Source organism: Xenopus laevis, chromosome 3L (assembly GCF_017654675.1).
Source record: "Xenopus laevis strain J_2021 chromosome 3L, Xenopus_laevis_v10.1, whole genome shotgun sequence".
In the NCBI taxonomy this organism is placed as follows: domain Eukaryota; kingdom Metazoa; phylum Chordata; class Amphibia; order Anura; family Pipidae; genus Xenopus; species Xenopus laevis.
Window position 1 is genome coordinate 109,458,986 of NC_054375.1, and position 26,693 is coordinate 109,485,678.

General features: G+C 36.1%; 1 protein-coding gene across 1 annotated transcript in view; it reads right to left on the reverse strand.

Annotated features, from left to right (window-relative positions):
- Positions 1-26,693, reverse strand: part of fbn1.L (fibrillin 1 L homeolog) — a 130,362-nt gene that overhangs the window by 85,417 nt on the left and 18,252 nt on the right. Inside the window, exons 3-8 of the mRNA XM_018253093.2 lie at positions 25,755-25,837; positions 22,988-23,086; positions 17,508-17,603; positions 16,486-16,581; positions 2,969-3,166; positions 1,877-2,002 (exon numbers count right to left, since the gene is read on the reverse strand). Coding sequence (XP_018108582.1) covers positions 1,877-2,002; positions 2,969-3,166; positions 16,486-16,581; positions 17,508-17,603; positions 22,988-23,086; positions 25,755-25,837 — 698 coding nt within the window. The remainder of the gene's footprint in view (positions 1-1,876; positions 2,003-2,968; positions 3,167-16,485; positions 16,582-17,507; positions 17,604-22,987; positions 23,087-25,754; positions 25,838-26,693) is intronic.

The window sequence follows — 26,693 nt, forward strand, 5'->3', positions numbered from 1 at the left end:
GCAGGAGATAAAAGGGGATCTCCACATCACAATTTTTCTATTCTGTATATCATTTACCATGTACTACATTCCTATCCTTCCCTCTCCACAAGTGAAGTATTTAAATTACTCCATTTTGCTGTTGCAGGTAACTTCTTTTCTTCATACAAATTTTGAACGTCCAAATTCCGCTCTCACTTAGCTTATCTCTCCTTTCCATTGCTGGCAGCTGGAGGCATTTCCCCCAACCCTGGCCCTTACCCCACCCCAGTTATATCATGGCCACATTCTCCTTCCCTTCGGTGCAAATTCCGTCATTGAATTCATTGAAGCAGGTGGAAGACACAGGGAAGCAGTTCGGGGAGATTAGTCGCCCCAAAGAAGAGGCGATTAGCCGGCGACTAAATCTCCCCGAATCTCAAGGTGTGCCCTTACCCCAAACAACCGACTAATGCTATTCCTCTCTGACAATAACCTGCTGGACCCCCTACCATCTGGTTTAGGCAACTACACTCCACTGAAACTACTATTTCAGAATAAAATTCAAATAAATGACCCTGACATTCAAAGCATTTCATAACTCTGCCCCACCCTACATCCTGAACTCATCTTTATATACTCACCCAACCTCTTACTACTTTCCTCTACTGACCTGCTCCTCAACTCTTTGGAACTCTCTGCCACAGTCTGTCCGACTTTCTCCCAACCTTTCTGCTTTCAAAAGATCTCTTAAAGCACTTATTTAAAGAAGCCTACCCTCACTCTGTTTAGCCCACTCCCACACCATGTTTCTCATTCCCTTCCCCTTTTAGATTGTTTTGCACAGGGCCTTCTTCACCTTTTGTACCAGTACTGATTATTATTTATGTAACTCTTTATGTTCTATGTATGTAATTAATGTGATTTCTTTGTATAAATACATTTATTTTACAGCGCTGTGCAATATGTTGGTGCTATAAAAATACATGTTATTAATTATAATACTACTACTACTATACTACTATTACTACTACTAATGGTGTCAGAGAAGTGAAAAGCCATCTAGTAACATTTACAATGACATACTTTTTATCAGAAAATATTTTGAAGATCCATGCATTTTTCCCATAGAACAACACTTTCTAAACATCTTATTTAGATAATATATTTAAAGTGATCGTATAGCTCCCAGGACTGTTTTCTCCACTATAGCTGCTGCAGACACACCTACTCGCTGGGTGGGGGAAATTGCTAAACCAGCACTTGAATATATTCAGTGGATAAACTGAACTAAGTGACACTGAGGGGGTTATTTATCAAAGATTGAATGTTAGTTTTTATACCTCAAATGAACTCGAATGAACTCACAACTCGAATGAAAAACACTCGATTCAGCAAATTCGAGTTGCAAAACTCTAATTAATTGAGTTTTCGGCAAAATAAAAACCCTCAAATCACTTGACTTGATAGATTTTTTGGGCAATTAAAATATTCAAATGGATCAAGGGACCTCTGCCATTGACTCCTACATGACCTCAACAGGTTTTAGATGATGTATTTTCGGATTCAAGCTTTTTCCAGGGTCGGGGTATAATAAATCTTGAAAACGTAAAGTTTTTGTTAATATAAACTCAAAAAAAATTAGAGTTTTTTTTTAACCCGAAAATGTGAGTTTTGACCAAAAAATAACCTTGAAAACTAGAATTATATTGGTAAACACAACTCGCACCTTAATAAAAAGAACACCAGAGTGTCTCATAGCCTGTATTGTAAGATAGACGTTATGAGAAGACCATAACAAATGCATATAGGCTAATAGGATAAAGCTATTGAGCTGTTAATATGTTAAGAAGCAAATATGTTACAATTATGTCTCCCTTACAATGACATATTAATAACAGATTTGAGCAAGTCTTACCTTCACACTTCTGTGTAATATCATTGAACCTGTGCCCAGCTGCACACTTGCATTCAAAAGATCCAACTGTATTAATACAAGTTCCACCTTGACACATTCCTGGGATTGCCTGACATTCATCCACATCTGCCACAGAGAAATTAAAGTTGAATGAATTGATGAACTACAGGACAAAAGTTTGGCTTTATTGGAGACAATGATTCCATTTCCTAGTGTTGCTAAACACAATGCTGAATTTCTAAAACAAGTGTGACACTTAAAAGGCACTAAAATATTTCCTTTTGGATACCAAAATATGAATAGACTGACAATGTTTTACGACATATACATTTTTAAGATATAAGATATATAAATAAAAGTGCACCGAGAAATAAAGTCTTATTTCTTACTACTTAATCTGGTCTTTCTGTGCCCTGGTGAGAATTCAAAAAAAAAATTACAGAATTTAGCAAAATTCCCCCACAGTGCTGGAAAGTTAGATTACTCAACAGTTTAGTATATGGCTGTCTCTGTTAACTTTCTTCTGCTTCCTGCCAGACATCCAGACAATAAAAGAATTTATACAGCTGGAATTATAGGAGGAGAAGCCAAACACTGTGTCAGAGCTTTCTATCAGGAGGCAAGCTTAGAAATGAGCGAGCAACATCTGGGTGGATACAGTGATCTGAACCAACTGCAGACTCAAGTACAATAAAATGGGATGTTAAATTATTAACATATGCCAACTGCATTTTATCACACTTTCATTTAACATGAAATGATTGTCTGTTATGCTAATAAAGAGCAACTATTGTGCATTGTATGTGATAGGTTATTACAATATTTAACAGGGTTTAATATACAAGAGGTAAGGGAGGGTCCAGTATGTAAAAAGAGCTCTTAGTTCTATGGAATGAGGGAGTTCTTGGCAGAAAGAAATTCATTAAGAGTTTGGCTCTTACACCTGACTCACTTACTTTACATCATACACACAGTCAATCATGAAGTAATGCAACTGATCCTTTTTTCCCCATTCATTCCACATAGGCTGGAGGACAAACTCAAACATGCTATCCAAAGTAATGTAGCTCAAAGACATTGACACCAGCATACCTTGACATGCTCCTGTTCGGATGTTTGGTATGAAGCCACGCCGGCACGGATGTGGCTGGGCAGGGCACATTTCACAAGGGTGGCCCCAAGCTCTTCCAACAGTTGCACAGCATAGTGTCTTTGTGCACACTATCCCACTCAGCTGCCCTTGGCACATTTGGTTGCTTACAACTGTGAAACATGGTCCAGTCCTGTAATCTACAAAAACAAAAAAAGATGAAATTAAGAGAATGCAATATGGTCCTGACTTCCCCGGTCCAGTCATTTATAACAACCAATAGCAATAAACTCTTACAAGCCTGATGTAGTTAGAATAATACAATTTGCTAATTTGCAACTTATTACTGCACAATCCCATATTGAGTCTCTAGACATTGAAGAAATACATTATGTTGAGTTGGTTACAAAAGAGAACATTCCTGGTACATGAACTAGCAGTCATGGAAAACTTTAAAGATAACAATAATAAATTCTCTCTTAAGAAGGTCAGTTAATATTTGAATTGTCAGTGGAAAAAGGAGATGGAGAATTCAGTAGATGTGAAATAAGAATATCATGTTAAAAATGTAAATAACTACTATAATAATAATTATTTAAGGCCTAGGACATGATTAAAGTGAAGTTTGTTTACAAAAAATGGAGAATTCAGTATATGTGAAATAAGAATATTATGTTAAAAATGTAAATAACTACTATAATAATAATTATTTAAGACATAAGACATGATTAAAGTGCAGTTTGTTTACAAAAAAATGCTAATAATTGTATTACAAAACAGATCTGCTGTGTTACCCAATTGTAACATGTTTACTTTGTTTTGCAACACTTCCCGTATTAATTAAACTAATTCAAAATAATCTTCATTTAAATAACAAAATATTCTTTTGTAGCAAACAAATGTTATATATTATCGCCAAATATGCAACATAAAAGGAGAAAACACCAATGTTTTCATGGTATTGCAAATATCTGGATTACTGAACATGTCAAAGGTGGAAACTTCAAAATAAAGGAAACAAACAGTAACTAACATTGGCACAAATGCTTTGGCACATGATCACTAAATATTGCAAGTCACTGTAGCAATGCCAGCTTGGCTCAAACATGCCAGTCAGGCAGATACTTTACCAATCTGGCTAACGCTTCCTAAAAATCTGTTCAAGTTGTACTTTCAAAGGAATTCCCCGCTAGGGGTGCTGCTACTACCGCCCAAAGAGGAATTTGTAGCTGAAGCAGGCTAAACATCAAATACCTTGCTTTAGTTATTTCAAACACAGGTATGTTACAGCTGACTTTCTGTCTATGCTAAACATAAGGAAACACACAATAATCACTTAATAGATAGGATAAACCACCCCATTTACAAAATTTATTCCTGAATAAAGATCTGAAAATTAGAGACACCACACGATGTTCAACACTAGAGATATTTTTGGATGGATATGTAATATTCTAAGCAAAAGTACAAACTGTAGTGTTTGTTTCAAATATTGAGAAAATGAGCTCCACATGGCTGGAAAGGGAACAAGCTGGGCAAAGATATGACTTTAAGCTGAGGACCTCTGATCGCTAAAATGTGCTGAAATCTGATTAATGAACCGAGTTGTTTTGTGTTTTGTCAACACAGTGCATTGCTTGGTTGTCAAAGAAAGGCAAGATGTGCACCTCTCCCTCTCAAACCACTGTCACGTCACGTGCGAGAGCAACACAGCAGTCAAAATCCCTCACAACTGGGAGTATAGCTGTCAACTCACAAAGCCATAAGAAATTGTCTGGAAAAGGCACACTGTAAGAGATACTTAGCAGCCACTCCGACAACATGGACACGATGGAGGCGCCCAGGAGTTCCACGTGGCACATTCTTTATCTTCTCCCATTGACCTCTTATGTAATAATTCCCTCACAAGGGGAACTTGTATTTTGGAGGGTACATGGTATGGAATATAAAGGCCTAGTTTTATAACCTTCTATGCACAAATCAGTGCAATACTAGCTTATCATTAACATTCATAGAACAACAATTTCCCTTGCCTTAAGCATCCACCATCTTATCTGTCAGTTCTGCCAACACTATGTCCGTCCAACACATAACTAATTTGTTATAAAAAGTGGTGATTCTGGATATTTTCACAAGGAACATTACTGCTACAGAACATAAACGCTTTAAAAAAAAAAGTGACCACCCTACCAGAGGTATGAAGAAGCATTTCAGCCTTAGTAATATTCCATCTGGACCTTAGAGCTTCATTCCCAGAAACACAGATGGTAGTTATGAATGGTGAAACCTAACCAAAAGGTTATTCTGGGTGAATATAGGAATCTCTATGACAACACAGAAATCCACAAAGGAAAAATATGTCATTTTCAACTGCACATAACATTCTGACAATGCTCAATTTATAAAATATTTGTGTTTTTCCTTGTCTGTAAGAAAAATATTGCTGAAATGCGATCCAAAACCAAAGGTCATAATCCTGTTGTACTCACAAAAGCAAGATCTGACCACATATGAATCGGAACTAAGGCTAGCTGCTTGAGGTTGATGGGAGTAGTTATCAGAAATAGTTGAAATGGTGAACTTGCTACTGGTTAACTTATGAAACTGCCACCATGTTCTGTATAGAACCCAAATAGTCGTTTCAAAGTTAGTTGACATTGGGGCATATTTATTAAAGAGTGAAGTTAGAGATCACTACAGTCCGCTAGAGTGACATTCCACTGCTCTCCATTCATTTCTATGGGATTTTTAAAAGAGTATTTATCAAAGGGTGAAATTGAAAGTTCACCCTTTGATAAATATGCCTTTCAAAATGCCATAAAAATTAATGGAGAGTGGCGGAAATTCACTCTAGCGGACTGTGGTTATCTCTAATTTCCCTCTTTGATAAACATAGCACATTGAGTTATGAACTGCAAGTAAGAGGTTTTCAAAATGGTGGCCTAAAATACTCATTTGTGATTCAGAACATAGTGCAGGCTCAATTAGTGGTATCATAGCACTGCAAATTGCCCTTATGGCACACACATGGATCATGCATTACTGTTCATGTAATATACTGGAACTTTGATCTTATGCAACCAGTAGGATCAAGAATCATATATTCCTTTGTTACCATGTCACCATGGTCATTGTAAAATCTCTGCATCAAACCTAAAATCTTGAAGCAATATGGCTGTGAATTGCTGAGAACCATAATGAGTTGAGTCCTTGAGTCCCTAATGCGCAATTTCTTAGTGAATTTTCTCTAGCGTTTTCCTAGCAAACTTTGTTAGCTTACTTATGCTTACATCGATTTCAATTCGGTGGATATATAAAGGTCTTGTTGTTTTTTTTATTCTTTATTTTGTTTACCTGCATTCAATACAAATGAAATATGTTTACATTTAAGATTTATGCAGAATTATTCTTGTCGTCTTGCCTATTATTTATAGGGAAAAGTGAAGTGAAATTGAAATTTAGATTTGAAAGCCAGGGGTCATCAACAAAAGAATTAAGGGATTAGTTTATGCTATCAGAGCAGCGTATTAAGGGGATTCAACAAACTGCAGCCAGTGGAACCATTTTTGTGTGAATGACTCTTGTTGTTTTGGTTTTCTAGCATCAATTTTATATTTTTCAAACTGATGTATCTCTTGCACCTTTAGTACCCAGTCTTTGGTTGTGGGAATAGTATGTGATCTCCAATAAAGTGGTATCAACACTTCAGCCACTGTAATTAGAATTGAAATGATTGACTTCTTATATTGTGTCAACGACATGTCATAAAAAAATAGGAAGCTGAATCCTTTATATCCATATCAGTAAATCTGTTTGATTTGAGTCCAATATGGTTGGATATTTGGGCAGTACCACCAAATAATAAAGGTCTTGTTTATGTATTTATTAGTGATTGGTTGGTGAAATTGCTAGAAGTGGCTACTTATTATTAAAAATGTCCAAGGAAGTAAAATAAAGAAAATAGCGATCCTCTATTGTCCTAGACATGAGCCCACCCTAAAACAAATGTGGCATGAGCTTCAAATGTTAAAAAAGTGTAAATAATATATGTTTAACAGTTAAAACTTGTAAACATAATGCCACTTTAAATGTCAAAAACCCCCAGCGTTTTGTCTTTTTTTTAATGACTTTTTTGGAATACAGGCTATGATGTCACTGACATAATAATGTTGAAGATGTAGCTTCATCTTATTAATTTACCAGGCACAACCTGGCAAAAAAGACTTTGGCGAAAAAGGGTAACGAATAGTTATGGGCATATCTGTGGCATTTCACTTCACCGAAAAAGTTGCGAATTTACAGCGAAATTCGCAAAATGGTGAGAAGTTCGTGAAACGAATTGAAGTCAATGTATTTCAAAATGATTTTGACGCAAGCAAACATTTTTAGATGCGTGACTATTTGGTCCAAATGCATTAAAGTCAATAGGCATCCAAATAATTTTTATGGGTGCAACAATTTTTATGCGCGCCAAATTTTTTTGGATTTTTCACCGGTGAATTGTCGCTGCAGTTTTGCAAATGAATTTGCTTGTGGAAATTCACCGCAAACTTGTGTCTGGCAAATGTATTCGCTGATCACTAGTAACAAATAGGAACTTTTACACTTTGATTATTAGCCTGAGCAAAAATTCGCTTGGCGAAATTGCTCGAAACTGATGCTAGAGTCATTACAATCCAAGGGGGCCTGGAGGCCTAGGGCAGCACAAATGGCGGCATGCTGCCCAGCTGTACCTGACGCTTGCTTACATACTGTGAAAACAGTATGAAAGAAAGATGGTCGGAATCATTATTGAAGTTAAGAAATTTACCAGCCCACCCATGCCTACTCTCTTTAGAAACCAGGTGCTCAGTCTCAGTTTGGCACCCTCCCACACCAATAATTTGCAAAAAATTACCTGCAAGTGGGGACTACAGCCCTGTGTGTGATGCAATGAAACAATGCATCCCATTTAATAAAACACACAAATTTGACTGCAAATTACTAAATCATTAATGTCCCATTTATTTGCATCCATGGCAATTTGTATATAATCACTGCCTGTTTACTGTCCTATCAAATACGTGATATTCTCAGAGAATTTAAACTTTTAGCAAACTATTTTCCATATCATTTAAGTTATTGACATTACCATTATATTTTAAAGTTTTAGGCTCTAACTTGTGCTACGTAAGAATTAGCCTGATGGTTTGTAGATTTCTGATCAGCATTGCTTTAATAATGATTATTATACTTTTTACATATGTGGACTGTACATGGACTGGAGCTCATGCTTGGCACTGTCACAGCACCAATATTTAACACACTATTTTAAAAACAAGCCAGCTTCTTTCCGCAGCTAATGAACGGCACCATTCATGGAAAAAATCATCGTGTTTCTTTAATGCTCATATAGTGTTTTCCATCCATGCTCCCACTGCTCAGAACTGTGTTGCAATCAGGCCCTGCATTTAGCAAGCTTGTCAACTTGAAAGAGCATGTTTGTTAGCCTACCTACCAATTGCTTAGAAAAGCAAAATTTAGAGCACTGGATAGAATTCAGCATTTTATTCAGCATTTGATTTATTTGGCTCTCTAGCTGCGGCCCTCTGTTAGCACAGCTAATATTCACAATCCAACAAACAGATGGAGGGCTCTGTTGTTTTACATAGTTTTATACTTATTTTGTAGTGTGACCACAGGCCACAGCAAGGCATGCCCTTAAAGTGCTCCTGCTTGCTAGTACAGTATATTGCAGACTGTTCAGAAGACAAGATTAAATCTGTTGTAAACTGCAGGAAAGTGTAAATGAAGTCTGAGAAATAATTTCTGAGAAAATGTGAAATCTATGAAAGTAAAATCAAGGTTTGACTGAAATCATACAGAGACATTATCTATAAAGAAAGTACATTGAATAGTGATAACTTCAGTGTAAGTAATATAAGAACTCAATAAGCAGTTCCAGTCCACTAACTTTGTTAGTCTCAAAATGGTGGAGCTGGAGATCATTCCCAGGGAATGAATATATTTGCCCACTTTTTGCTAATGATACTAAACCTGTGGGATTACTCTGCATTTCCTTCTAGGACTCATTTTGGCTCATTCACATTCATATTCAACAGAAACCCCATCAAACAATACCATCTAAAAGGGTTGTTGTTAGTGTTATGTGTCTTTTGGACTTTCTTACTTACATCTGATAAAGGCAGACAACATAGCAGTGTCCTGTCATATGTGTAAATGCAATAAAGCAGAACAAATGTTTTGCACATGATATGTGCATGATTGGTATACAATGTTGATATAATGCTTTGTGTACAAGGAAAGGTTCAGAGGGGCTGGGAGTACTTAGAAAAGATGTCCCCACTTCCATCAAGTGAAATATATTATTCTGGACTTGCCCTCTGAGTAAACTTACCCGGATATCACCTATATTACATTACAAGGTTAGATCAGGAATTTTTGGGGTGAGGGTGGTAAATTCTGGCCGCAGATGAACCACATTTATCTAATGCAAGTTTTTGGGGGGTTTTGCATCTGAGGCTTTGTCGAACTAGACATTTAATTGAGCAGCTGAGCTTTTTACAGTCCTTTGGAATATTTGAAAAAGGGATGTGAACTCTAGCACACCCAGTAAAACATAAATGTCTTACAAAAAAGAATATGTTATTCATGTGCTCTGTACATTAGGTCAATTATTACTCACTTTCTTTGGATACCAACCAAACACCTCCACCCTCTCAAAGAGCGATCGCTGCAGAAATGTGTAGCCAGGCGTTGTACAAGGGCCTCACATAGTGGTGGCATGTGACTTACCCACCCAGGTCCTTGCCAACAGACATTTAGATTCCTTTGTTTCAACATTTTGGAAAGTTATACAAGAAATTAAAATCTGTTTGTAGGAACAAAGTTACTAACGCACAGCTAATGTAAATAGTAACACGGACTAGGGTTTTTAATTGGTTGCGGTTTTTAAACAATCCAGTTAGTTAATGACAAGTTGAATAAACACTATGATACTAACACCTCTGTGAGCTGCACTTCTTCTGTTAGTATAACTCAATGTTTCAACATGTTTCCAGGATGCAATGCTCAGGCCATAAAAATTTCAGCATGAGAAATGAGATGACGAGCGGTAATAAGATACTGGTAAAAAGAAATCCGCGATTGCAAAAATAGCAGGCATAATATATAAGGTGAATTAGCAAGGGTATTTTATATACAGGAAAATAACACATGAGTGTGTACAGTTTTATTATAGGGCACTAACTGGGGGGGGGGGTAGCAAAACAGAGAAGACCCAGTAGCTGCCTGGGGGCAATACGTATAGAGGGCCTGCTATTAGGGATGCACCAAATCCACTATTTTGGATTCGGCTGAACCCCCAAATCCTTTGTGAAAGATTTGGGCGAATACTGAACCGAATCCTAACCCTAATTTGCATATGCAAATCAGTGAAGGGTAGGGAAAAAGAGCTGCGCAGCTAAAAAAAATTTACTTTATTGTTTTGTGACGAAAAGTCGCATGATTTTAAGAATTCGGTTCGGCCAGGCACAAGGATTTGGTCCAATCCAAATCCTGCTAAAAATGGCCAAATCGTGGCCGAATACCGAACCAAATCCTAGATTTGGTGCATCCCTACCTGCTATGCAACCAGATTGATGGTGTTGGTAAGCTAAAAAAATAATGCCCAAAGTCTGGGGTACAGAAGATACTAAAAAGATTTAGCTGGGGCCCAGTTATTTAAATGGCTTATTGATAGCCGATTAGAGAAACCCTGAAAAATACACTACACAAATCCTCTGAAGACAACCAAACATGCTCACTTGCTTCAAATGATCAAAACTTTAACTAACAAGGAGCAATGTCCCATGCTTTATATTTTACAAAACAATAATTACTAAGTGCCCTGCGTGAGCTGCTGCCAAAGAGCCACATCTGTGCTCAGGGTTCTAGTCCAAGAATAAATATCTCTTTCCAAATAGCTGAGGATCCAAGTCATGATGTACTGCAGATTAAGTAATTAGGAAGAACCAGATGCTGCACTGAAATGGGTGGCAAATTAAACTCTGTTTTCCAGCAATTCTATGAGAGTTCTATGCAGGCAGTTGCAATACACATACAACTACAATAAGATATAAATCATTCCATAGACACTGTAAATGTTATTCAGTTGTTGTTAACATCCAACCTAATAGGCTTCATGCTTACATCAAGCATGATTGTAAAACTATAGCAACAATTCCCAAATATTTGCAAATATTTTCTCCTGAAAGCAACACAAATTAAGGCTATTCAAGATATCTCTCTCGAGGATTTTTTTTTGGCATGGACATTAATGTGTGAAGCAAAGAGTTTACAGAACTCCATGCATGGAGTGTGCGGGCATGGACAAGAAACCCTTTTTTGCTCAACATTTATTACACATGGGCATCACGGAAGGGGCACAGACCCTCCAGCTACTAGGGGGACTGGTAGTACAAAAGTGGGGTAGTCTTTATTGTATTCTGCTGTGGAGCCCAGAAACTTCTAGTTACACCATTATTTAATGGATTTTACAAGTTATTATATTACTGCATTCTACTGCATGTATCTGATAAAAATAATAATCTTAAATATAATTTTCTGTTCTAGACAATACAAAATGTGTACAAATGAAGTAATACCTCTAAATAAACCAAGTGGACATAAACTATTGCTGTACTACACCTCCTAGAGAGCCTCCTGACTGTACCACAGTTGTACTACAAGATGCACTTCATGCTATTTATCGGAGCTGTAACTAGATGCTTTTTGCTATCCTGAATATTAAGTTATCAGACATATCATACTTAAATCATTTGTTATATTAAATTTTTGTTTTTAATTGTATCCCACCCCTGTTTAAGGAGCTTTATAGGAACTACAAATTCCAACATCCCTCCACCACCGCAGGGTGTCTTAATGGTACGCACTTTGGCCTTGAAGTGCTGGGGTCATGAGTTTACTTCCAGCATAGAAGAAGTTTTATGTTCTCCCTGTGTCTGTTTGGCTTTCCTCCAGTTTACTCCTACACTCCAAAAAACATACAGTTGGCCCCTTATGTAATTGACTGTAGTGTGTGTAAATTTAAATGTCCATTATAAGGAGGACAGGAAATTATGTGAATGATGTATAATGTCTGTAAAGTTGTGTAAAGACATGCTAGTGCTTTATAAATAAAGGAGATCAGTAACCCAACAAAAGTCTATTTTACTATTACTAAACGTACTGAATTGAACAGATTAAGATTATCTCTATTTGCTGCGACATAATGAGAAAGGTAAAGGTGCAGTCGGTGTAAAAGACTGATAGGTCCCCCCTTGTGATCAGGAATGTGCACAAGCAGTGTAAAATACAGCTTAAACCAAAGAGGTATTTCAGTAAGACAAGGAGACATGGCCTCTGAGTCTGTACTCTGGAATTTCCATCCCAGATTCCATGCATTGATACATTTACACACATATAAATTCCCTTCCCTCATTTTGGCCTTCTGTTTGTGTTCCACTCCAAAGAACTTAAGATGCCAGACCCTTCTAGACCATTTCCGGTAATTTGTTACGGTGTATTTTTCCAGTAATGTACTATGCCGTATTCAGAAGAAATGTCATTTTTTTATTTCAGAGAACTTTCTTATTTTTCAGAAAGGCAGTTAAATATAAATATATATATATATTTTTTTTTTTCTACAACTGCATAAGGAATGTAACAAGCATACGGTTCCCTTTTTTCACTTATCATTAATCTTAATATTTTTGGCTATGTTCCTGGGAGGCTTCCTTTCCTTGGGGAAGAAGCTGCATCTTCCACAGCTAAACATTCCCTGGTATTTAGAAGGCACATGAATCTCATGTATGCAGCTAATAAATCCTGTGAACTTTGAGGGCTTCAGTCATTCACTGCTGGAACATCCCTCCCAAACTCAAATATTGCATAGAAAACCTGTACAATGTTCTTATATCTGAAGAATATTTGTGTTGTTTTTCCTTTGCGAGGTAGCAGAATTAAGGGTTAGTGGGTTACAGCCGAGAGATTTTAAACAGCCAAGCCAAACACGGATCCTCCATCTACTTTGAACAGCCAACATCTTCAGACAGGTAGTGGCTCACTCAGTTTTCTGGAAGTAGTATTTTACAACAGCAAAATGTTTCTGTATTTGTCAACCCACTCTCAAAACATCAACATTAATGTAACTAAGAATGAACTCCTTCCACACTGTAGAGACAATTGAGTGCCATGTAGCGCCTCAGGTAGCAGCAGACCCTGAAATTCTCCAATGAGTCCATTAAGCCCTTCCACAAAATTGTTGCATCATATCAACCCCTTCCTGAGAAATGCTGTGACAAATTAACGAACAGAAATGCTTTACAATCTTTACAATCTACACTATTAAATTTAATACAACTGATATGCATAAGATTAAGATAAAATTATTTCCAAATAATTAAAAATAATTATATTTTCTTTTCTTTCCTTTTTCATAGCAATCTTGGTTGAAGCATTCTCTATAGGCATTTTACAACATGGCTTTGTGTGAGGTAGCCATAGTAGTGCTAAACAATTGCTGTGAAAACAAGTATCTAGGGATTTTAAAAAAAATCATGGTTTCCATTTAGATTTGGCTTAATCCCCAACAGTCAGTAGTGTTCAGATAAACAAAATCTTAAACCTCATGTCACCTTACGTACCAGAAAATTTCATATCACTATTTTATTCAGACAATTGCAATTTGAGGGGAATTAGCTCAACTTTAAATATTCAGTTAGGGTTTGGATTTAATTTGGTATTCCCCAAAGCTTGTTTGGAAAAATGGTGAATAGCCAAGTTTAAATGAAAAAAGGCTTACACCTACAGAAGTAGAAATTCATTTTCCCTCCATCTCTGCTAATAGGCTTACTCTACATGGTTTTAGGAGCCACACTAGGCACGCACAAACTGCAACTGGATTACAAACCAACTTCAAAATCATTTACAATTTTAAGTCATATATATTGGAGCGTTGCTTATGATTAAGTTTTTTATATTGTGCATTTGCATTAACATTCCCTTAAGAGCAAGCTGCGAGATATCTTACTTTAGGAATTCAGAGGGTGTATCACTTTCTTACTGCCCTAAGTGCAAGTCAAAGAATGTTTCTCTATTTCATTATGTGTGGGAATGTCCTTTCATTTCTGAGTTGTGGAATGAGCTTGAAAATTTCCTAAATGACAAATTGAATATTGATCTTAAATTGTCTCTTTTTTGCACTTCTTGATTGTTGGGTAATATCTTCTGCTGTTCGTATTCCAAAGACAAAATTTTGGAATAATTATAAGAATTTTGTACATCTGGCCATTGCTGCTACCCGTAAATCCATTTTTTTATTTTGGATCCAGGAAATTTCTCCAGATTTTAAGGTTGTTTTATCCTATATTAGGTCTCTCTGCATAGATGAAGCAATAGATTTTAGGTATGGTAATTTGGGTTTTAGAGAGAATTTTCTTACACTGTGGTCTCCCTATCTTAAAATTCTGGAGTCTGAAGATAGGGTTCATATAGGAAAATGTATGTATAATTCTGACGAAGACTCCTCTCTTTATGCTCATTGCAATTCCAAGATTGATTGAAGATGTGATAATTTTGTTCACTATTTGGGTAAATTCTTTGGTTGGTAGAGAGGAAAATTTTATCTTACTTTATCTTATTTTATATAATTTTATTTTCATTGATGAAATGTGTTGTTGTCTTTATTATTTGATGTTTGGTTAGAAATGAATTGTTGTGTAATAATTCTCTTCTTATTATGAAATTGTCAAATGTTTTGCTGAGCTGCTTTTTGTTCTTTTTGCTTATTCAAAAATGCCAATTAAAACAATTGGAAAGAAAGAGCAAGCTGCGCTTTAGCGATGTATCTAAATACAAGAGAAGAAATAATGACACAAACCACAGGTAACAAAAAAGCTAATACCTTTTTTACTTTGGAAGGAAGGAAGAATTAATCTCCAGTGGCATTCTTTGCTGTGACTGGAAAGCAAGAGCTGCAGGAGACACCAGCAAGCATAGACAAGGTGTAAGGTAGACGAGGCGTTGAGAAACAGCATGCAAGGCCATGGATTTGAGAGAAAAAGAGAAGAACAGAGCAAAATAGAAGTAAAGTGAATTTATACAGAGGAGTTTCCTATAAAGGGGTTGTTCACCTTTGATTTAACTATTAGTATGATGTAGTGATATGTGAGATAATTTTCCATTGGTTTTGATTTTTTATCATTTGATTTTCTTTGTTATTTATCTTTTTATTCAGCAGCTCTCCAGTTTGCGATTTCAGCAATCTGGTTTCTGGGGTTTAAATTACTGGAATATCAAAAGGAGAGGGTCTGAATAGAAATATGAGTAATAAAATGTCGCAATAACAATATATTTGTAGCCTTACAGAGCATTTGTGTTTTAGATGGGGTTAGTGACCCCCATTTGAAATAATGAAGAGCAATTGAAAAGTTGCTTAGAATTGGCTATTCTATGGCATATTAAAAGGTAACTTAAAGGTGAACCACCCCTTTAAGATTTGCACATAAAATAACAAAGCACAAATGGGCTTTAATTTTAACACAGATCCTATAACCACATAATGACATATGGATTTATCTTAATCTGCTCAAAAGCAAATTGCTGTGGTTTATTGATATGTTGCAGTTTTAGCCCTGTGTTTGGCTTAATAAAACTTGAAAAAAAAATAAATATACTTTAATTGTTTCATTATATCTTTGTATAAATTTAATTAAAATATTAAGAACTGAATATATAAATATGCCTGGCAAAATTCATGTTTGTTTGAAGTATTACGCGGTACTGGTACCTGAGCTCCCAGATTGACCCTTAGGGCCCTTACACACGGGCATTTTTACCTGTGCCCCCTGTGTTGCGCTTTCTTCCGTTCAGCCGCAGGGGAGCGCAGGAGTAGACACAGTAAATTATTCTGAAGGGGGCTGTACTCACACAGACGCATGTAAGAGCCAAACGCAGGTTGAGACACAGCATGTTGCATTTCACCTGCGTTCAGCGCATATATGCGTCTGTGTGAGTACAGTCCCCTTCAAAATAATTGACTGCATCTACTCCTGCGATCCCCTGCAGCTGAACGGAAGAAATCACAACACAGGGGAGTGCAGGTAAAAACGCCCGTGTGTAAGGGCCCTATTGTGTTCAAATAGGCAATCAAAGGACATAGCCAATCAGGCATCTGGTGAATCAGCATTAGTAGAACATTCACACATTTGTTTGTTTATAGGCTGTACTGCATTGATAGAAATGTATATTAAACGCAGTGCTGTTGGAAAAATAATTGTGTAATAGCCTTTTAAATATGTCTCTACAAAACAAGATTATACTTTTTAGTTTAATTAACCTTACAAGATGGCACAGTGGGTTCAAAACTACTTACCTAACCCCCAAAAGCCAATAAGAAAGCTTTTACAAAACATAATTAGTTCATCCTTTACACTAACCCTTGATATAATCCATGTAGGAATGCTATGAAAGCACTCACCTCTTTCACACTGTGGTCCTGTGAAGCCATAAGTGCAGGCACATCGATTTGGTGCAACACACCTGCCACCATTTAGGCATCCATGTTCACAGACAGCTGTAAAATATTAAACAAAAATCATAGCTGTGTATTTGTAAGATTATGAAAATTAATCCATCTAAATTGTAACCCAGATTAGGTAATACAGTGAGGGGTTTAAGTGTTGCTGGTTGAAAGGAAAGGATAAAGATGAAAAGACTGTGTCAGGAAACATTTCCGCATTAATCATCAGACTGATATGAATAAAGCATACCTTAATTTAGCTGGGGTGGGATTTTAACTTGTGTAGCAACACAGGGGGCTAATGGTGGGGAACGGCATTCTCTTAAGAGAATGGATTTTAATAAAATTCAAATGATTTCAATTATTCAATCACTCAATTTGTTGCCAAAAAGACTCCTTTTTGACCTTTAGGTGTGCTGAAGTAATAGGGTAAACAGTGAAGTTAGTAGTCATCACCTATCCAGGGATATCACATATTTATAGAGATGGATGATTGTAATACACCAGAAGGCATATATTTGTAAGCAAACAAGAAGTGTGAACTATGTAAACAGTACTTGGAACAAAGATTCAAACAGCCATGAGTTTGTTTTAATCCGATTCAGGATTATGGAAAGCATGATCACCCATTCACATCTAAGTAAACGATGTTTAGTTGTGGCTGTTGAGGGCATGTAGCGCCAGATGCAGCAGCTACAATTGTGCAAAATGGAAAAATTACAGAGGCCATGTAGGGCCAGATGCAGCAGCTACAATGGTGCAAAATGAAGAAATGATAGTGAATTCTACACCATGTCCCAATATGCACTATGGGTTCACTGTGAATTTTCAATATCCCCAATATCTCTCTGAGGCAGAATGTGAGGCCTGAAACAATATGCAATTTTTCCTAGAACAAAAACAGGCTCTAAGGCTACACTTCTTTAATAAAAGTTGTCTTGTCGATCATTATTTTCTGTTAGAAATCTCAAAGTACTTACGCTGGCCACAATGTGTCCCTGTATATCCCTTCTGACAATGACACTGTTCATCACTGCAAGTTCCTCCATTCATACATCTGATGTTACACTGCTGGACTGAAAATGCAAAGATGAGGCACCCATTAAAATTGAATGATTTCATGAGAATATGACAAATTTCATGAGAATATGACAAAACCACTTGTATTCAATAATCAATAAGACTACCCCTGGCTTCAGAGAGTCAGAAATGCTGGGAAAGATTTGCTCTTTGGCAATTTTACCAAATGAGTGGAACATTAAGGGGCAGATTTATCAAAATGTAAGTTTAGAGCTTAATAAATTACAACTCACTCACATTCTATTCATTCCTATGGGATTTTTAGAACCATATTTGAGTTCTAACTTTCCGCTATTGAGAAATACAATTCTAAAAATAAATGTGTTTTTTTGTTTATTAAGCTCATATTTTGATAAATCTGCCCCTGAAGTGTAATGAGACATATATCAGTCATTTTGATATAAATGTAGACATGGGATATGATATGACTAACTTGCTAACCAGGATATTTGGCTATTATGTTGTAAGGCAAGCATTTACAGAACTAGCCAGAACGCTAATCAGAAAAAATATAGTGAGTAAAAGTGACGAGAAGGTCCTTATAGAGAATTCTTGGCTACATTCCATGACATTTGACTGTGTGATTAAATAATAGTATTTTCATAAAACCTTGGAGCCAGCGGAATCACTGAATGACGTATGTACATGTGAGCAGCTGATTCAGCACATGAAAAATCATCACATGAACAGGGGAACATCCGTTTTTAACAAGATATTGTGTCTGGCATTGCAATATTTTAGTTACCATTACCAGTACTGTCTTATATAGCCACAATGAAAGGTTCTTTATTTTAATTTTGTGAGGCTTCACATTTTATAGTTGTGTATTCACCTAAACAACTATGTCTGAAATTAGCCAACAGATAAGCAAACACACACACAAATAGAGTATATATCAGGCAGCAAATATCTATTTTGGAAAATATCAATACAAGTTACTGTCTTATATAGCCACAATGAAAGGTTCTTTATTTTAATTTTGTGAGGCTTCACATTTTATAGTTGTGTATTCACCTAAACAACTATGTCTGAAATTAGCCAACAGATAAGCAAACACACACACAAATACAGTATATATCAGGCAGCAAATATCTATTTTGGAAAATATCAATACAAGTGAAGATTTTTCCATTGTGATATTACTGTTCCTTTAAATGAAGGTGTGGCGTAGCTTAGAACAGCACAAACCCAGACTGCCCATGTGCATTGTTTTTATTGTTTCTGTCCAACTTCCATGCACCCGAATGAGAAAAATGTTGAGCAAATGGACCCTTGCAGACTCCATGGCAGCAGTGGAGCAGTGTACATTGTGATTATATGGCAAGCAGGCTCATTACACAGAATTCCCGGTAGCAGCCAAAACACAGTTTGGTTTATAATTATGTGTGTAGTGCAAGTGCTATAATTTGTGTGATTGCGTGTAGTTGAGGAAGAGTTTGCACTGCAATTATGTGGTAAAAGATTTCCCTCACCCAGTGACAACATTATATGCTATCTGACTATGCGGCAGCAGGCAGTGATATTTTTCTTTTATACAATTAGGATGCTCTTTCTGTATTTTGTCTCTTTAGATTACAGGTTTTTTTTAAAAAAAAAAAATGACGATGTGTGCGTTAGCAAAACTGCTGGTTTGATATTACCCAGCTGTTCATTAATCACAGTTCTGTCTCTATGTAATGTGATCACTGTAAAAGGAAAAGAACACAGTCCTGGGACTGGTCCCAATGATAAGAAAGCTTTCAGCCCAGTCTACCCAGAGAGCACTGCCAATGTACTGCACAGCTTAGCTGAGTTAGAAAAACTCTTTTGAACTATATTGTGGGAATGTCTGTTACACTGACAAACTGACAGTTTGCTCTATACCTAGCAGCTGCAAGGATCATTGACAAAAGACAAGAGTTTCTATAATAAAATTAAGCCCTGTGTCACGTATGGTTTCCAAAAACCCAGAACAGATGCCAAGGTTCCGGCCACGGCTCATGCTTCCGCCTATAACAGCCGCTTTTAGCTTCAGAAGGAGCCCTCCTCTACTCAGATGCCACCAGATCTTAAAATGGAAGAACCAAGGTGAGAGTTCTGGGCAGACAAGGGAACCGTAATGTGCAACAGGAGGAACGGGGTTAGAGCAAAGTGTAGTCGTAGAACAGGCCGGGGTCAAAAAACAATCAGACAATACAATACAGAAACAGGAACCAGAAGCATAGTCAAGGATACAGGCCGGGTTCAAACCAAACAGTAAATGCAGTACAAAGTCAGGTTCCGGAAGAATCATCAGTATCAGAATAAGGTCAGTACAGGCAGTGAATCAGCAGGTCAGGAACAGGCAAGGGTCAAGAACAAAGAAACCAGACTAGAAGCGCACCCAGGAATAATGTACAATAGACCTATGTTGGGCAAAGGGAAGTAGGACGTGGCACCTTTAATTATTTAATTATTCGTGCCAAATGCAATGATGTCACAAGTTCGCTGATGGCTTGAGTGTTTTGAATGAAAAGAGGCACTCAAATGGAAGTGCATCAAACCAAAAGAATGCTATCCCGGAAGAAGAAGATCCTACAAGAGCATCAAACCAAAAGAATGCTATCCCGGAAGAAGAAGATCCTACAAGGAAGACAGCTGCGGGCATTGGGAGGTAACCTCAGATTAGCCCCCTCTAGAGGGGGCCACCAGACCCCAAGGCTTATCAGGAAATTTGGCATAAAATTGAACTACAAGCCAATCAGCCTGAACATCAGAGGCAGGGACCCAAGATCTCTCCTCAGGACCATAACCTTTCCAGTATACCAGATATTGTAATTTAACTCTGTACCAAATATTCAGGCTGATCAGTGAACACAGTAATCACATGGTTAGAGCCCTCCAAAAGATGTCTCCATTCTTCAAATGCCAATTTAATAGTTAGCAATAGCTATTAATTAATAGCTAGCAATTCCCTGTTACCAATATCATAATTGACCCAATATTATAATTGAAAACTTTCTTGAAAAGAAAGCACAGGGGTGAACTTTACTGCTAACAGGGTGTCACTGTGATAAAACTGCTCCAGCACCAATCTCAGAAGCATTCACTTCTACTAAGAAAGGTAGAGTAGAATCTGAATGCTGGAATACCAGAGCAGAAGTAAATGCTTCCATCAATTGTTTAAAGTTCTCACAGCCTCTTTACATATACTTGAATCTGCCCCTTTTCGGGTAAGGGCAGTGATTGGAGCCACCAGAGAGGAAAAGTTATTTATAAATTGCCTGTAATAGTTGGTGAACCCTAAAAATGGCTTGCAAAGAAATGGGTGCGCCCAATCTAAAATGGCCTGAACCTTGGCTGGCTCCATCTGCAAGTCCTTTTGTGAAATGATATACCCCAAAAATGAATAGAGGATACCTTGAAAATACATTTTCCTATCTCGGAATAAAGCTGATTTTGCCTTAACCTATGTAACACCTCCTGAACATGGGAACAATGGTCATTTAAATTGGAATAAAAAAAATCAAACTATCATCCAGGTACACCACAACATAACAACCTAGATATTGTTTATAAACTCTTGGAAGATGGCTGGAGCATTACATAAACTAAAGCCCATTACTAAATACCCATAGAGGGTTATTTACTAAACTCCGAATACCCGAAATCCATTTTTTTGTGTTATAATAGGCTTTTAAAAAAATCACAAATTTTTCGGAATTTATTAAAACACAGCATCTCAAACCTGTCGAGGTTGCATAAAAGTCAATGGGAACAGTCCCATTGATTTTTGTTTGTGTCGGGGGTTTCGGGCAATTCCACAATGTTTTCCGAGCTTTCGGATGGAAACTCTGAAAAAATTCGGAGTTTTCGGGGAAAATTCCCGAAAAAAATTGTGAAAATCTGAGCTTTTCCCTCAAAGGTAATTTTCGGGAAAATGTAATAATAAATAAGCGTTAAAAATCTGAGCGGCTTAGATCAGAGTTTGTAGCAGCCGATATTGAGATAAATTTGGACCTTGATAAATAACCCCCATAGTGTCCGTCACAAGTGTTAAAGTCTGTCTTTCATTCGTCCCATTCCCTGAGTCAAATTAAATTATATGCATCTCTCAGGTCAAGCTTGACTCTAATCAAGTTCAGAAATCAAGGGAAGGGGGTAACGATTCTTGACCATGATCTTATTTCGACTTCTATAATCACTACATGGCGTTAAGCCACCATCTTTCTTCTCTTAAAAAACAAGCCAGCACTTGCAGGAGAGGAGGTTGCATTAATTATTGCTGGAGTCTCATGACTTCAGAAAGTGTCCTAGCTTTAATAGGGTCATTTACTAGCTAAAGGCACAGACGTACTCTCTGAATGAGCACTAAGGAGTAGGCTTGTACACCCTTTAGTGCTCTTGTACTACTGTCCATGGTCTAAGTAAATAACTCTTTATTTATAGCTTAAAGAAGTAATTTAAGAGCATTTCGACCAGCTGCCACCAATATCATAGAATAACTGCAAGGGACCTTAAATAACTTGTTAAATAAGCTTTATATTACTGAACCGATAAGAGTACGGTAGGTATTTGATGTACTACTGAGCATGTTGTAATATACTATTAACAAAACTAAAAATATTGCTTTGTTTGTTTTTTTTAGTTGGATAATCATAAAATATAGTTTAAAATGTGGCTCATAACTAATAGTGGTGGACCGTTGGGGTATATATGCTACCTAAATCTATAACTGAGATTTCAAAAGGGAAAGAAAACAATACAAGAACTCACCATTAAAGAAGAAAACTAAATTTGTAGGGCGAACAAATCATGACTAATTCCCTTCTTGCAGCAATACTCCTTTAATAGTTAATTCACAGTTGTACATGGGGGAAAGTGGAATTTTAAGAACTGCTGGCAATTATTTTTCTCTGCTAACAAAATATAATTGATATTTCAGAAACTCTCTCTAGCATCCAAAATACAATATTACCTACATTTGTTGTACTAAATCTTATATTATTATTTCCAGAGTGCAGCCTGGGCCAAGTATATAATAAAATGTAATTAGTGGAACTTGAGACGTTAATGGTAATTTCGTTTTCACCAGTTATTTATGAAATTGCTCTTATTCATGTAAAATGTGCCTTAAACTAGTCTGTTCCACCAGGGAATCTCTGAGCAACAAGAGGTTTATAGTGTGTTTGGCCCATGGTTATAGTGGAAGAATTATAAGCCACTCCTAATGTTGGAGAAAGTGCCCATTTATCATATACATCACAGTAATATATAACAGATTAATGACATCCAAACTGTAAATAATCATTAATATTTGGTAAAATCAAGTTGCAAGTGCTCCTAACTTTATATTTGAAACATCAAACAAATTTATATTAAAAAACAATAGCAATAGTAAGCACAACATGCTTATACTCACTAGACTTGGATCCACATGATGGAGCTAACTGTCCAGTGGGACATGTGCACATATTTGGCCGAGAACAAAAACCATCCCCACAAGTATGCCGACAAATAGCTGTGTAGAAATGTAAAAAATAATTAATAATCTGCTACTGAGGGCCTTTCATGCATTTTAATGCTTTTTTGTAGTTGGCACTGCCTATTTATAAAGCGTCGAGGCATATATTTTTCAAAATTGAAAGAAAGTGAAACAGATTTTAAATTAAAATGGTAACTTTATTAAAACAGTAAAACTTGACCAAAATTCAATTTATAGTATGGCATTTCAAAGGATTTATCAACATGCAAGATACATTTGATATTTTTTACTTTAATTTTTGCCTCCCCATTAGAAATAATGGATTTCAACACACCACAGGTGTAGAAAAGGATGCAGAATATTCGCTTGAAATAATAAATTGGAGGGGATAAGGAAAGAAGCTTGAATAAAAATACATTGACAATTAAATAATTTTATAAAAATATGATTTGTTTTCTAAAGTAGAAATCTGAAAAATTAAACAATTCCTGTGTATTTTGCTACTTCAATGGTTTATAAATAGAACATTAAATTACTATTGTTAAGCATGGGTTGCACTAGGTTATGGTGACCAAAGCCAACCAGCACGGCAAGCCACAGGTATAGAACCTCTGACTTAAAACAACAGATTGTGTAGTTGCAGCTTACTGTAAATGCAAAGTTGTGATATACACAGCCTATGTCTTGAAGTGAAGGATTTAAATCAGCTTTTAGAGAGGGCAGCTGTGTAGTACAGAGCCCTCATTTTTTTAATTCTTTTTGGGTTTTTATTTTAGGATACCTTTTTTACTACTACTTTTACTGCTAACCCAGTTGGTTCATCTCTTTTGCGCATAAAATTCTAAAATAATAATATTAAATGCTTAACCTAATTACCTTCATGAAAAAATGATTTACTAATTTTGAAGCAAATACTCTGGTATGAGAATTTTAGAGGACAGCAAGTTGAACTGAAGAAGCTACTATTGATCTAAAAGGTGCAAAAGTTATATTAGTATTATTTTAACACTTAAGTGCAATAACAGGCACATATGGGCAGATTTTCTTTAAAAGTTGTAAATTGTGAAAAAATTAAAATTTTCTGGAAAATTTCCCAAAATTGTAATTCTTGCTTAGTGCTTTCTACTTGGTGACCAATATTTTACTTTGTAGCAGGACTTTCCTACATGGTGTATGTTGAGTTTGTGTTTTTCGTTCTTTTACATTTTTTTCACTAAAGCTTTTCTCAACATTTCTTAAAACTTTCCCTGAAATTCTGAAAGGTTTTACAACATTTCTCCACAATCAAAAAACATTTTACAAATGTTTTATCAAATAATGTCCCCACTTTTTTCTCCAGAAAGTGTTTTCCATCTTTAAAAAGCTAAACACGATTTAATCCTTTGAGTCAAATAATTTAGAGTCACACTGAATTTTTCACACTGGAAAAATTGAAAGGGAACATTTTTGACAACTTTATTCACTGGTGAGAAAATGTGAAATGAACACTGTTAGGGGGTTACTTAATAAACCTCGATTTTTTAGGCAAAAACTCGAATTTTTAGAGGAAAAAAAAACTAGAATTTTTCGAGATTTATTATAGAGGTATGGGACCTGTTATCCAGAATGCTTGGGACCTGGGGTTTTCCGGATAACAGATATATTTTTGTAATTTGGATACCTTAAAGCTAAAAGAAAATCATGTAAGCATTAAATAAACCCAATAGGCAGGTTTTGCTTCCAATAAGGATTAATTATTTCTTAGCTTGGGTCAAGTACAACTTACTGTTTTATTATAACAGTGAAAAGGGAAATCATTTGTAAAGATTTGGATTATTTGAATAAAACGGAGTCTATGGGAGATAGCATTTCTGTAATTCTGAGCTTTTCAGATAACAGGTTTCTGGATAACAGATCCTATGCCTGTACTTCATAGCTGCTAAAAATCCAAAAATCCGCTATCTCAAACCTGCCGAGGTCATGTAGAAGTCAATGGCAGATGTCCCTGTTACAAGTTGAAAATATCCTGATTTTTGCTGAGTTTCATTCGATAATCCGAAAAATTAGGGGTTTTCGGTTGATAACTTGAAAATAATCAAGAGGTTCGGGCATCAAATCTTTTTTACTCAATTTTATTGAGTCTTACCTACCCAACTTACCCGAGTTATGTTAATGATAAATAAGATAAAATTGTGTATGGCATTTTGAGTTTGGTGTAACAAAAAGATGAGATAAATTCAGTTTTAGTAAATAAACCCCTTAATGTCTACTGTTAACTTTATATGAACTCTACGAAAAAAATTAAAATTAGGAAACTGATTTATTAAACAACTAATACAATTTCATGCATTTTTAAAATTGTTGAAGAGTTTGGATGCATTGTCAAAGTAGTTAACTGGGAAAGTAAGTTAAATGGGGAAAATGTCAAAACTTAAAAAAACGAACTTTTATATATTTTACATTATTTTCATCAAATAATTAGAACAAGAACATCCAATAAATCGTGAAATGTTATTAGTAACAATCAGTTTGATACTCAAAGACATTAATGAACAGTAAAATTATCAATATAATAAAAGAAAAAAATATATATATATACCGGTATATATATATATATATAATTTATAAAAAAAAATATAATTAAAATGAGTTCTCTTTAATTCTACCATATATTTGGGTTTAACTGCCATGCTAACAAATGGTACAGTAAACAAAGATTACTTACGGACAATACATTGGTTCCCTCCAGGTAGAGTTTTCCATCCAGGACAACAGTAAGCATTGTACCGCGATCCGCAAACATTGGGCCTAGAAGAGAAAACCTGCACATTAATCCCATCTGCTTATATAGCAGTTAAAACTGTAACTGAAAGATATAGGAAAGAAACACAAAGTATTTGTCTATACTCCACATTCATATGAAATTGCTAAACAGAGTGTACTTAAACCTACACAGACTGGCCCAGAAATATCCAGGATGATCTGAAATGTGCCTTAAATGTAATGCAGAGATGGGTATCTATTTTCATGTTTTAATGGAACTGTTGTTTTGATCAGATAGTCTCTCTTTCATGAACCAAAAACTGGATCTCCTTTATTCCACAGCATAGTGCCTGAAGGCTTTACAGAAGATGTGATACAGAAATTGTATGTGCCTTCTCTAAAAAAGTACATTTGTCCAGCGACACTTTGTCCAGATAGAGTCTAATCTATTAGCAAGAGCTTTTTAGCCGTAAAAATTGAACACATTCTGGGGCAGTTGGCAAGATTACTATACAACCTCTCATGTAGACAATGCTCCCAGAGTGTTCCCAGACTGTAGGGCTGTCCTTCTGGGGACAAAGGGCCAGTTAGTTAGTTTGTTATTTTTTTGTTGTTGCTTCCTTTGGTCCTTTGGGTGGGCTTTATTTGTTATTTCAATTAAATCTTTCAATAAAACTTTACTCTAACAAGGCTAAACAATATCATGTGAAGCAACGTGCCTTACGGCTACTAAACATTGTTTAAACCTTTGAAAACCCCAATTGGATTGTTTTCTCATCATCGAAGATTTATGTTAGCTTATAAGTACATGGTACTGTCTTATTATTCCAAAGGAAAAAAACAAATCAGTATTTGTTAAAATAAGATGCAATGGAATAGGCATTGCTGTATTTTCAAGCGA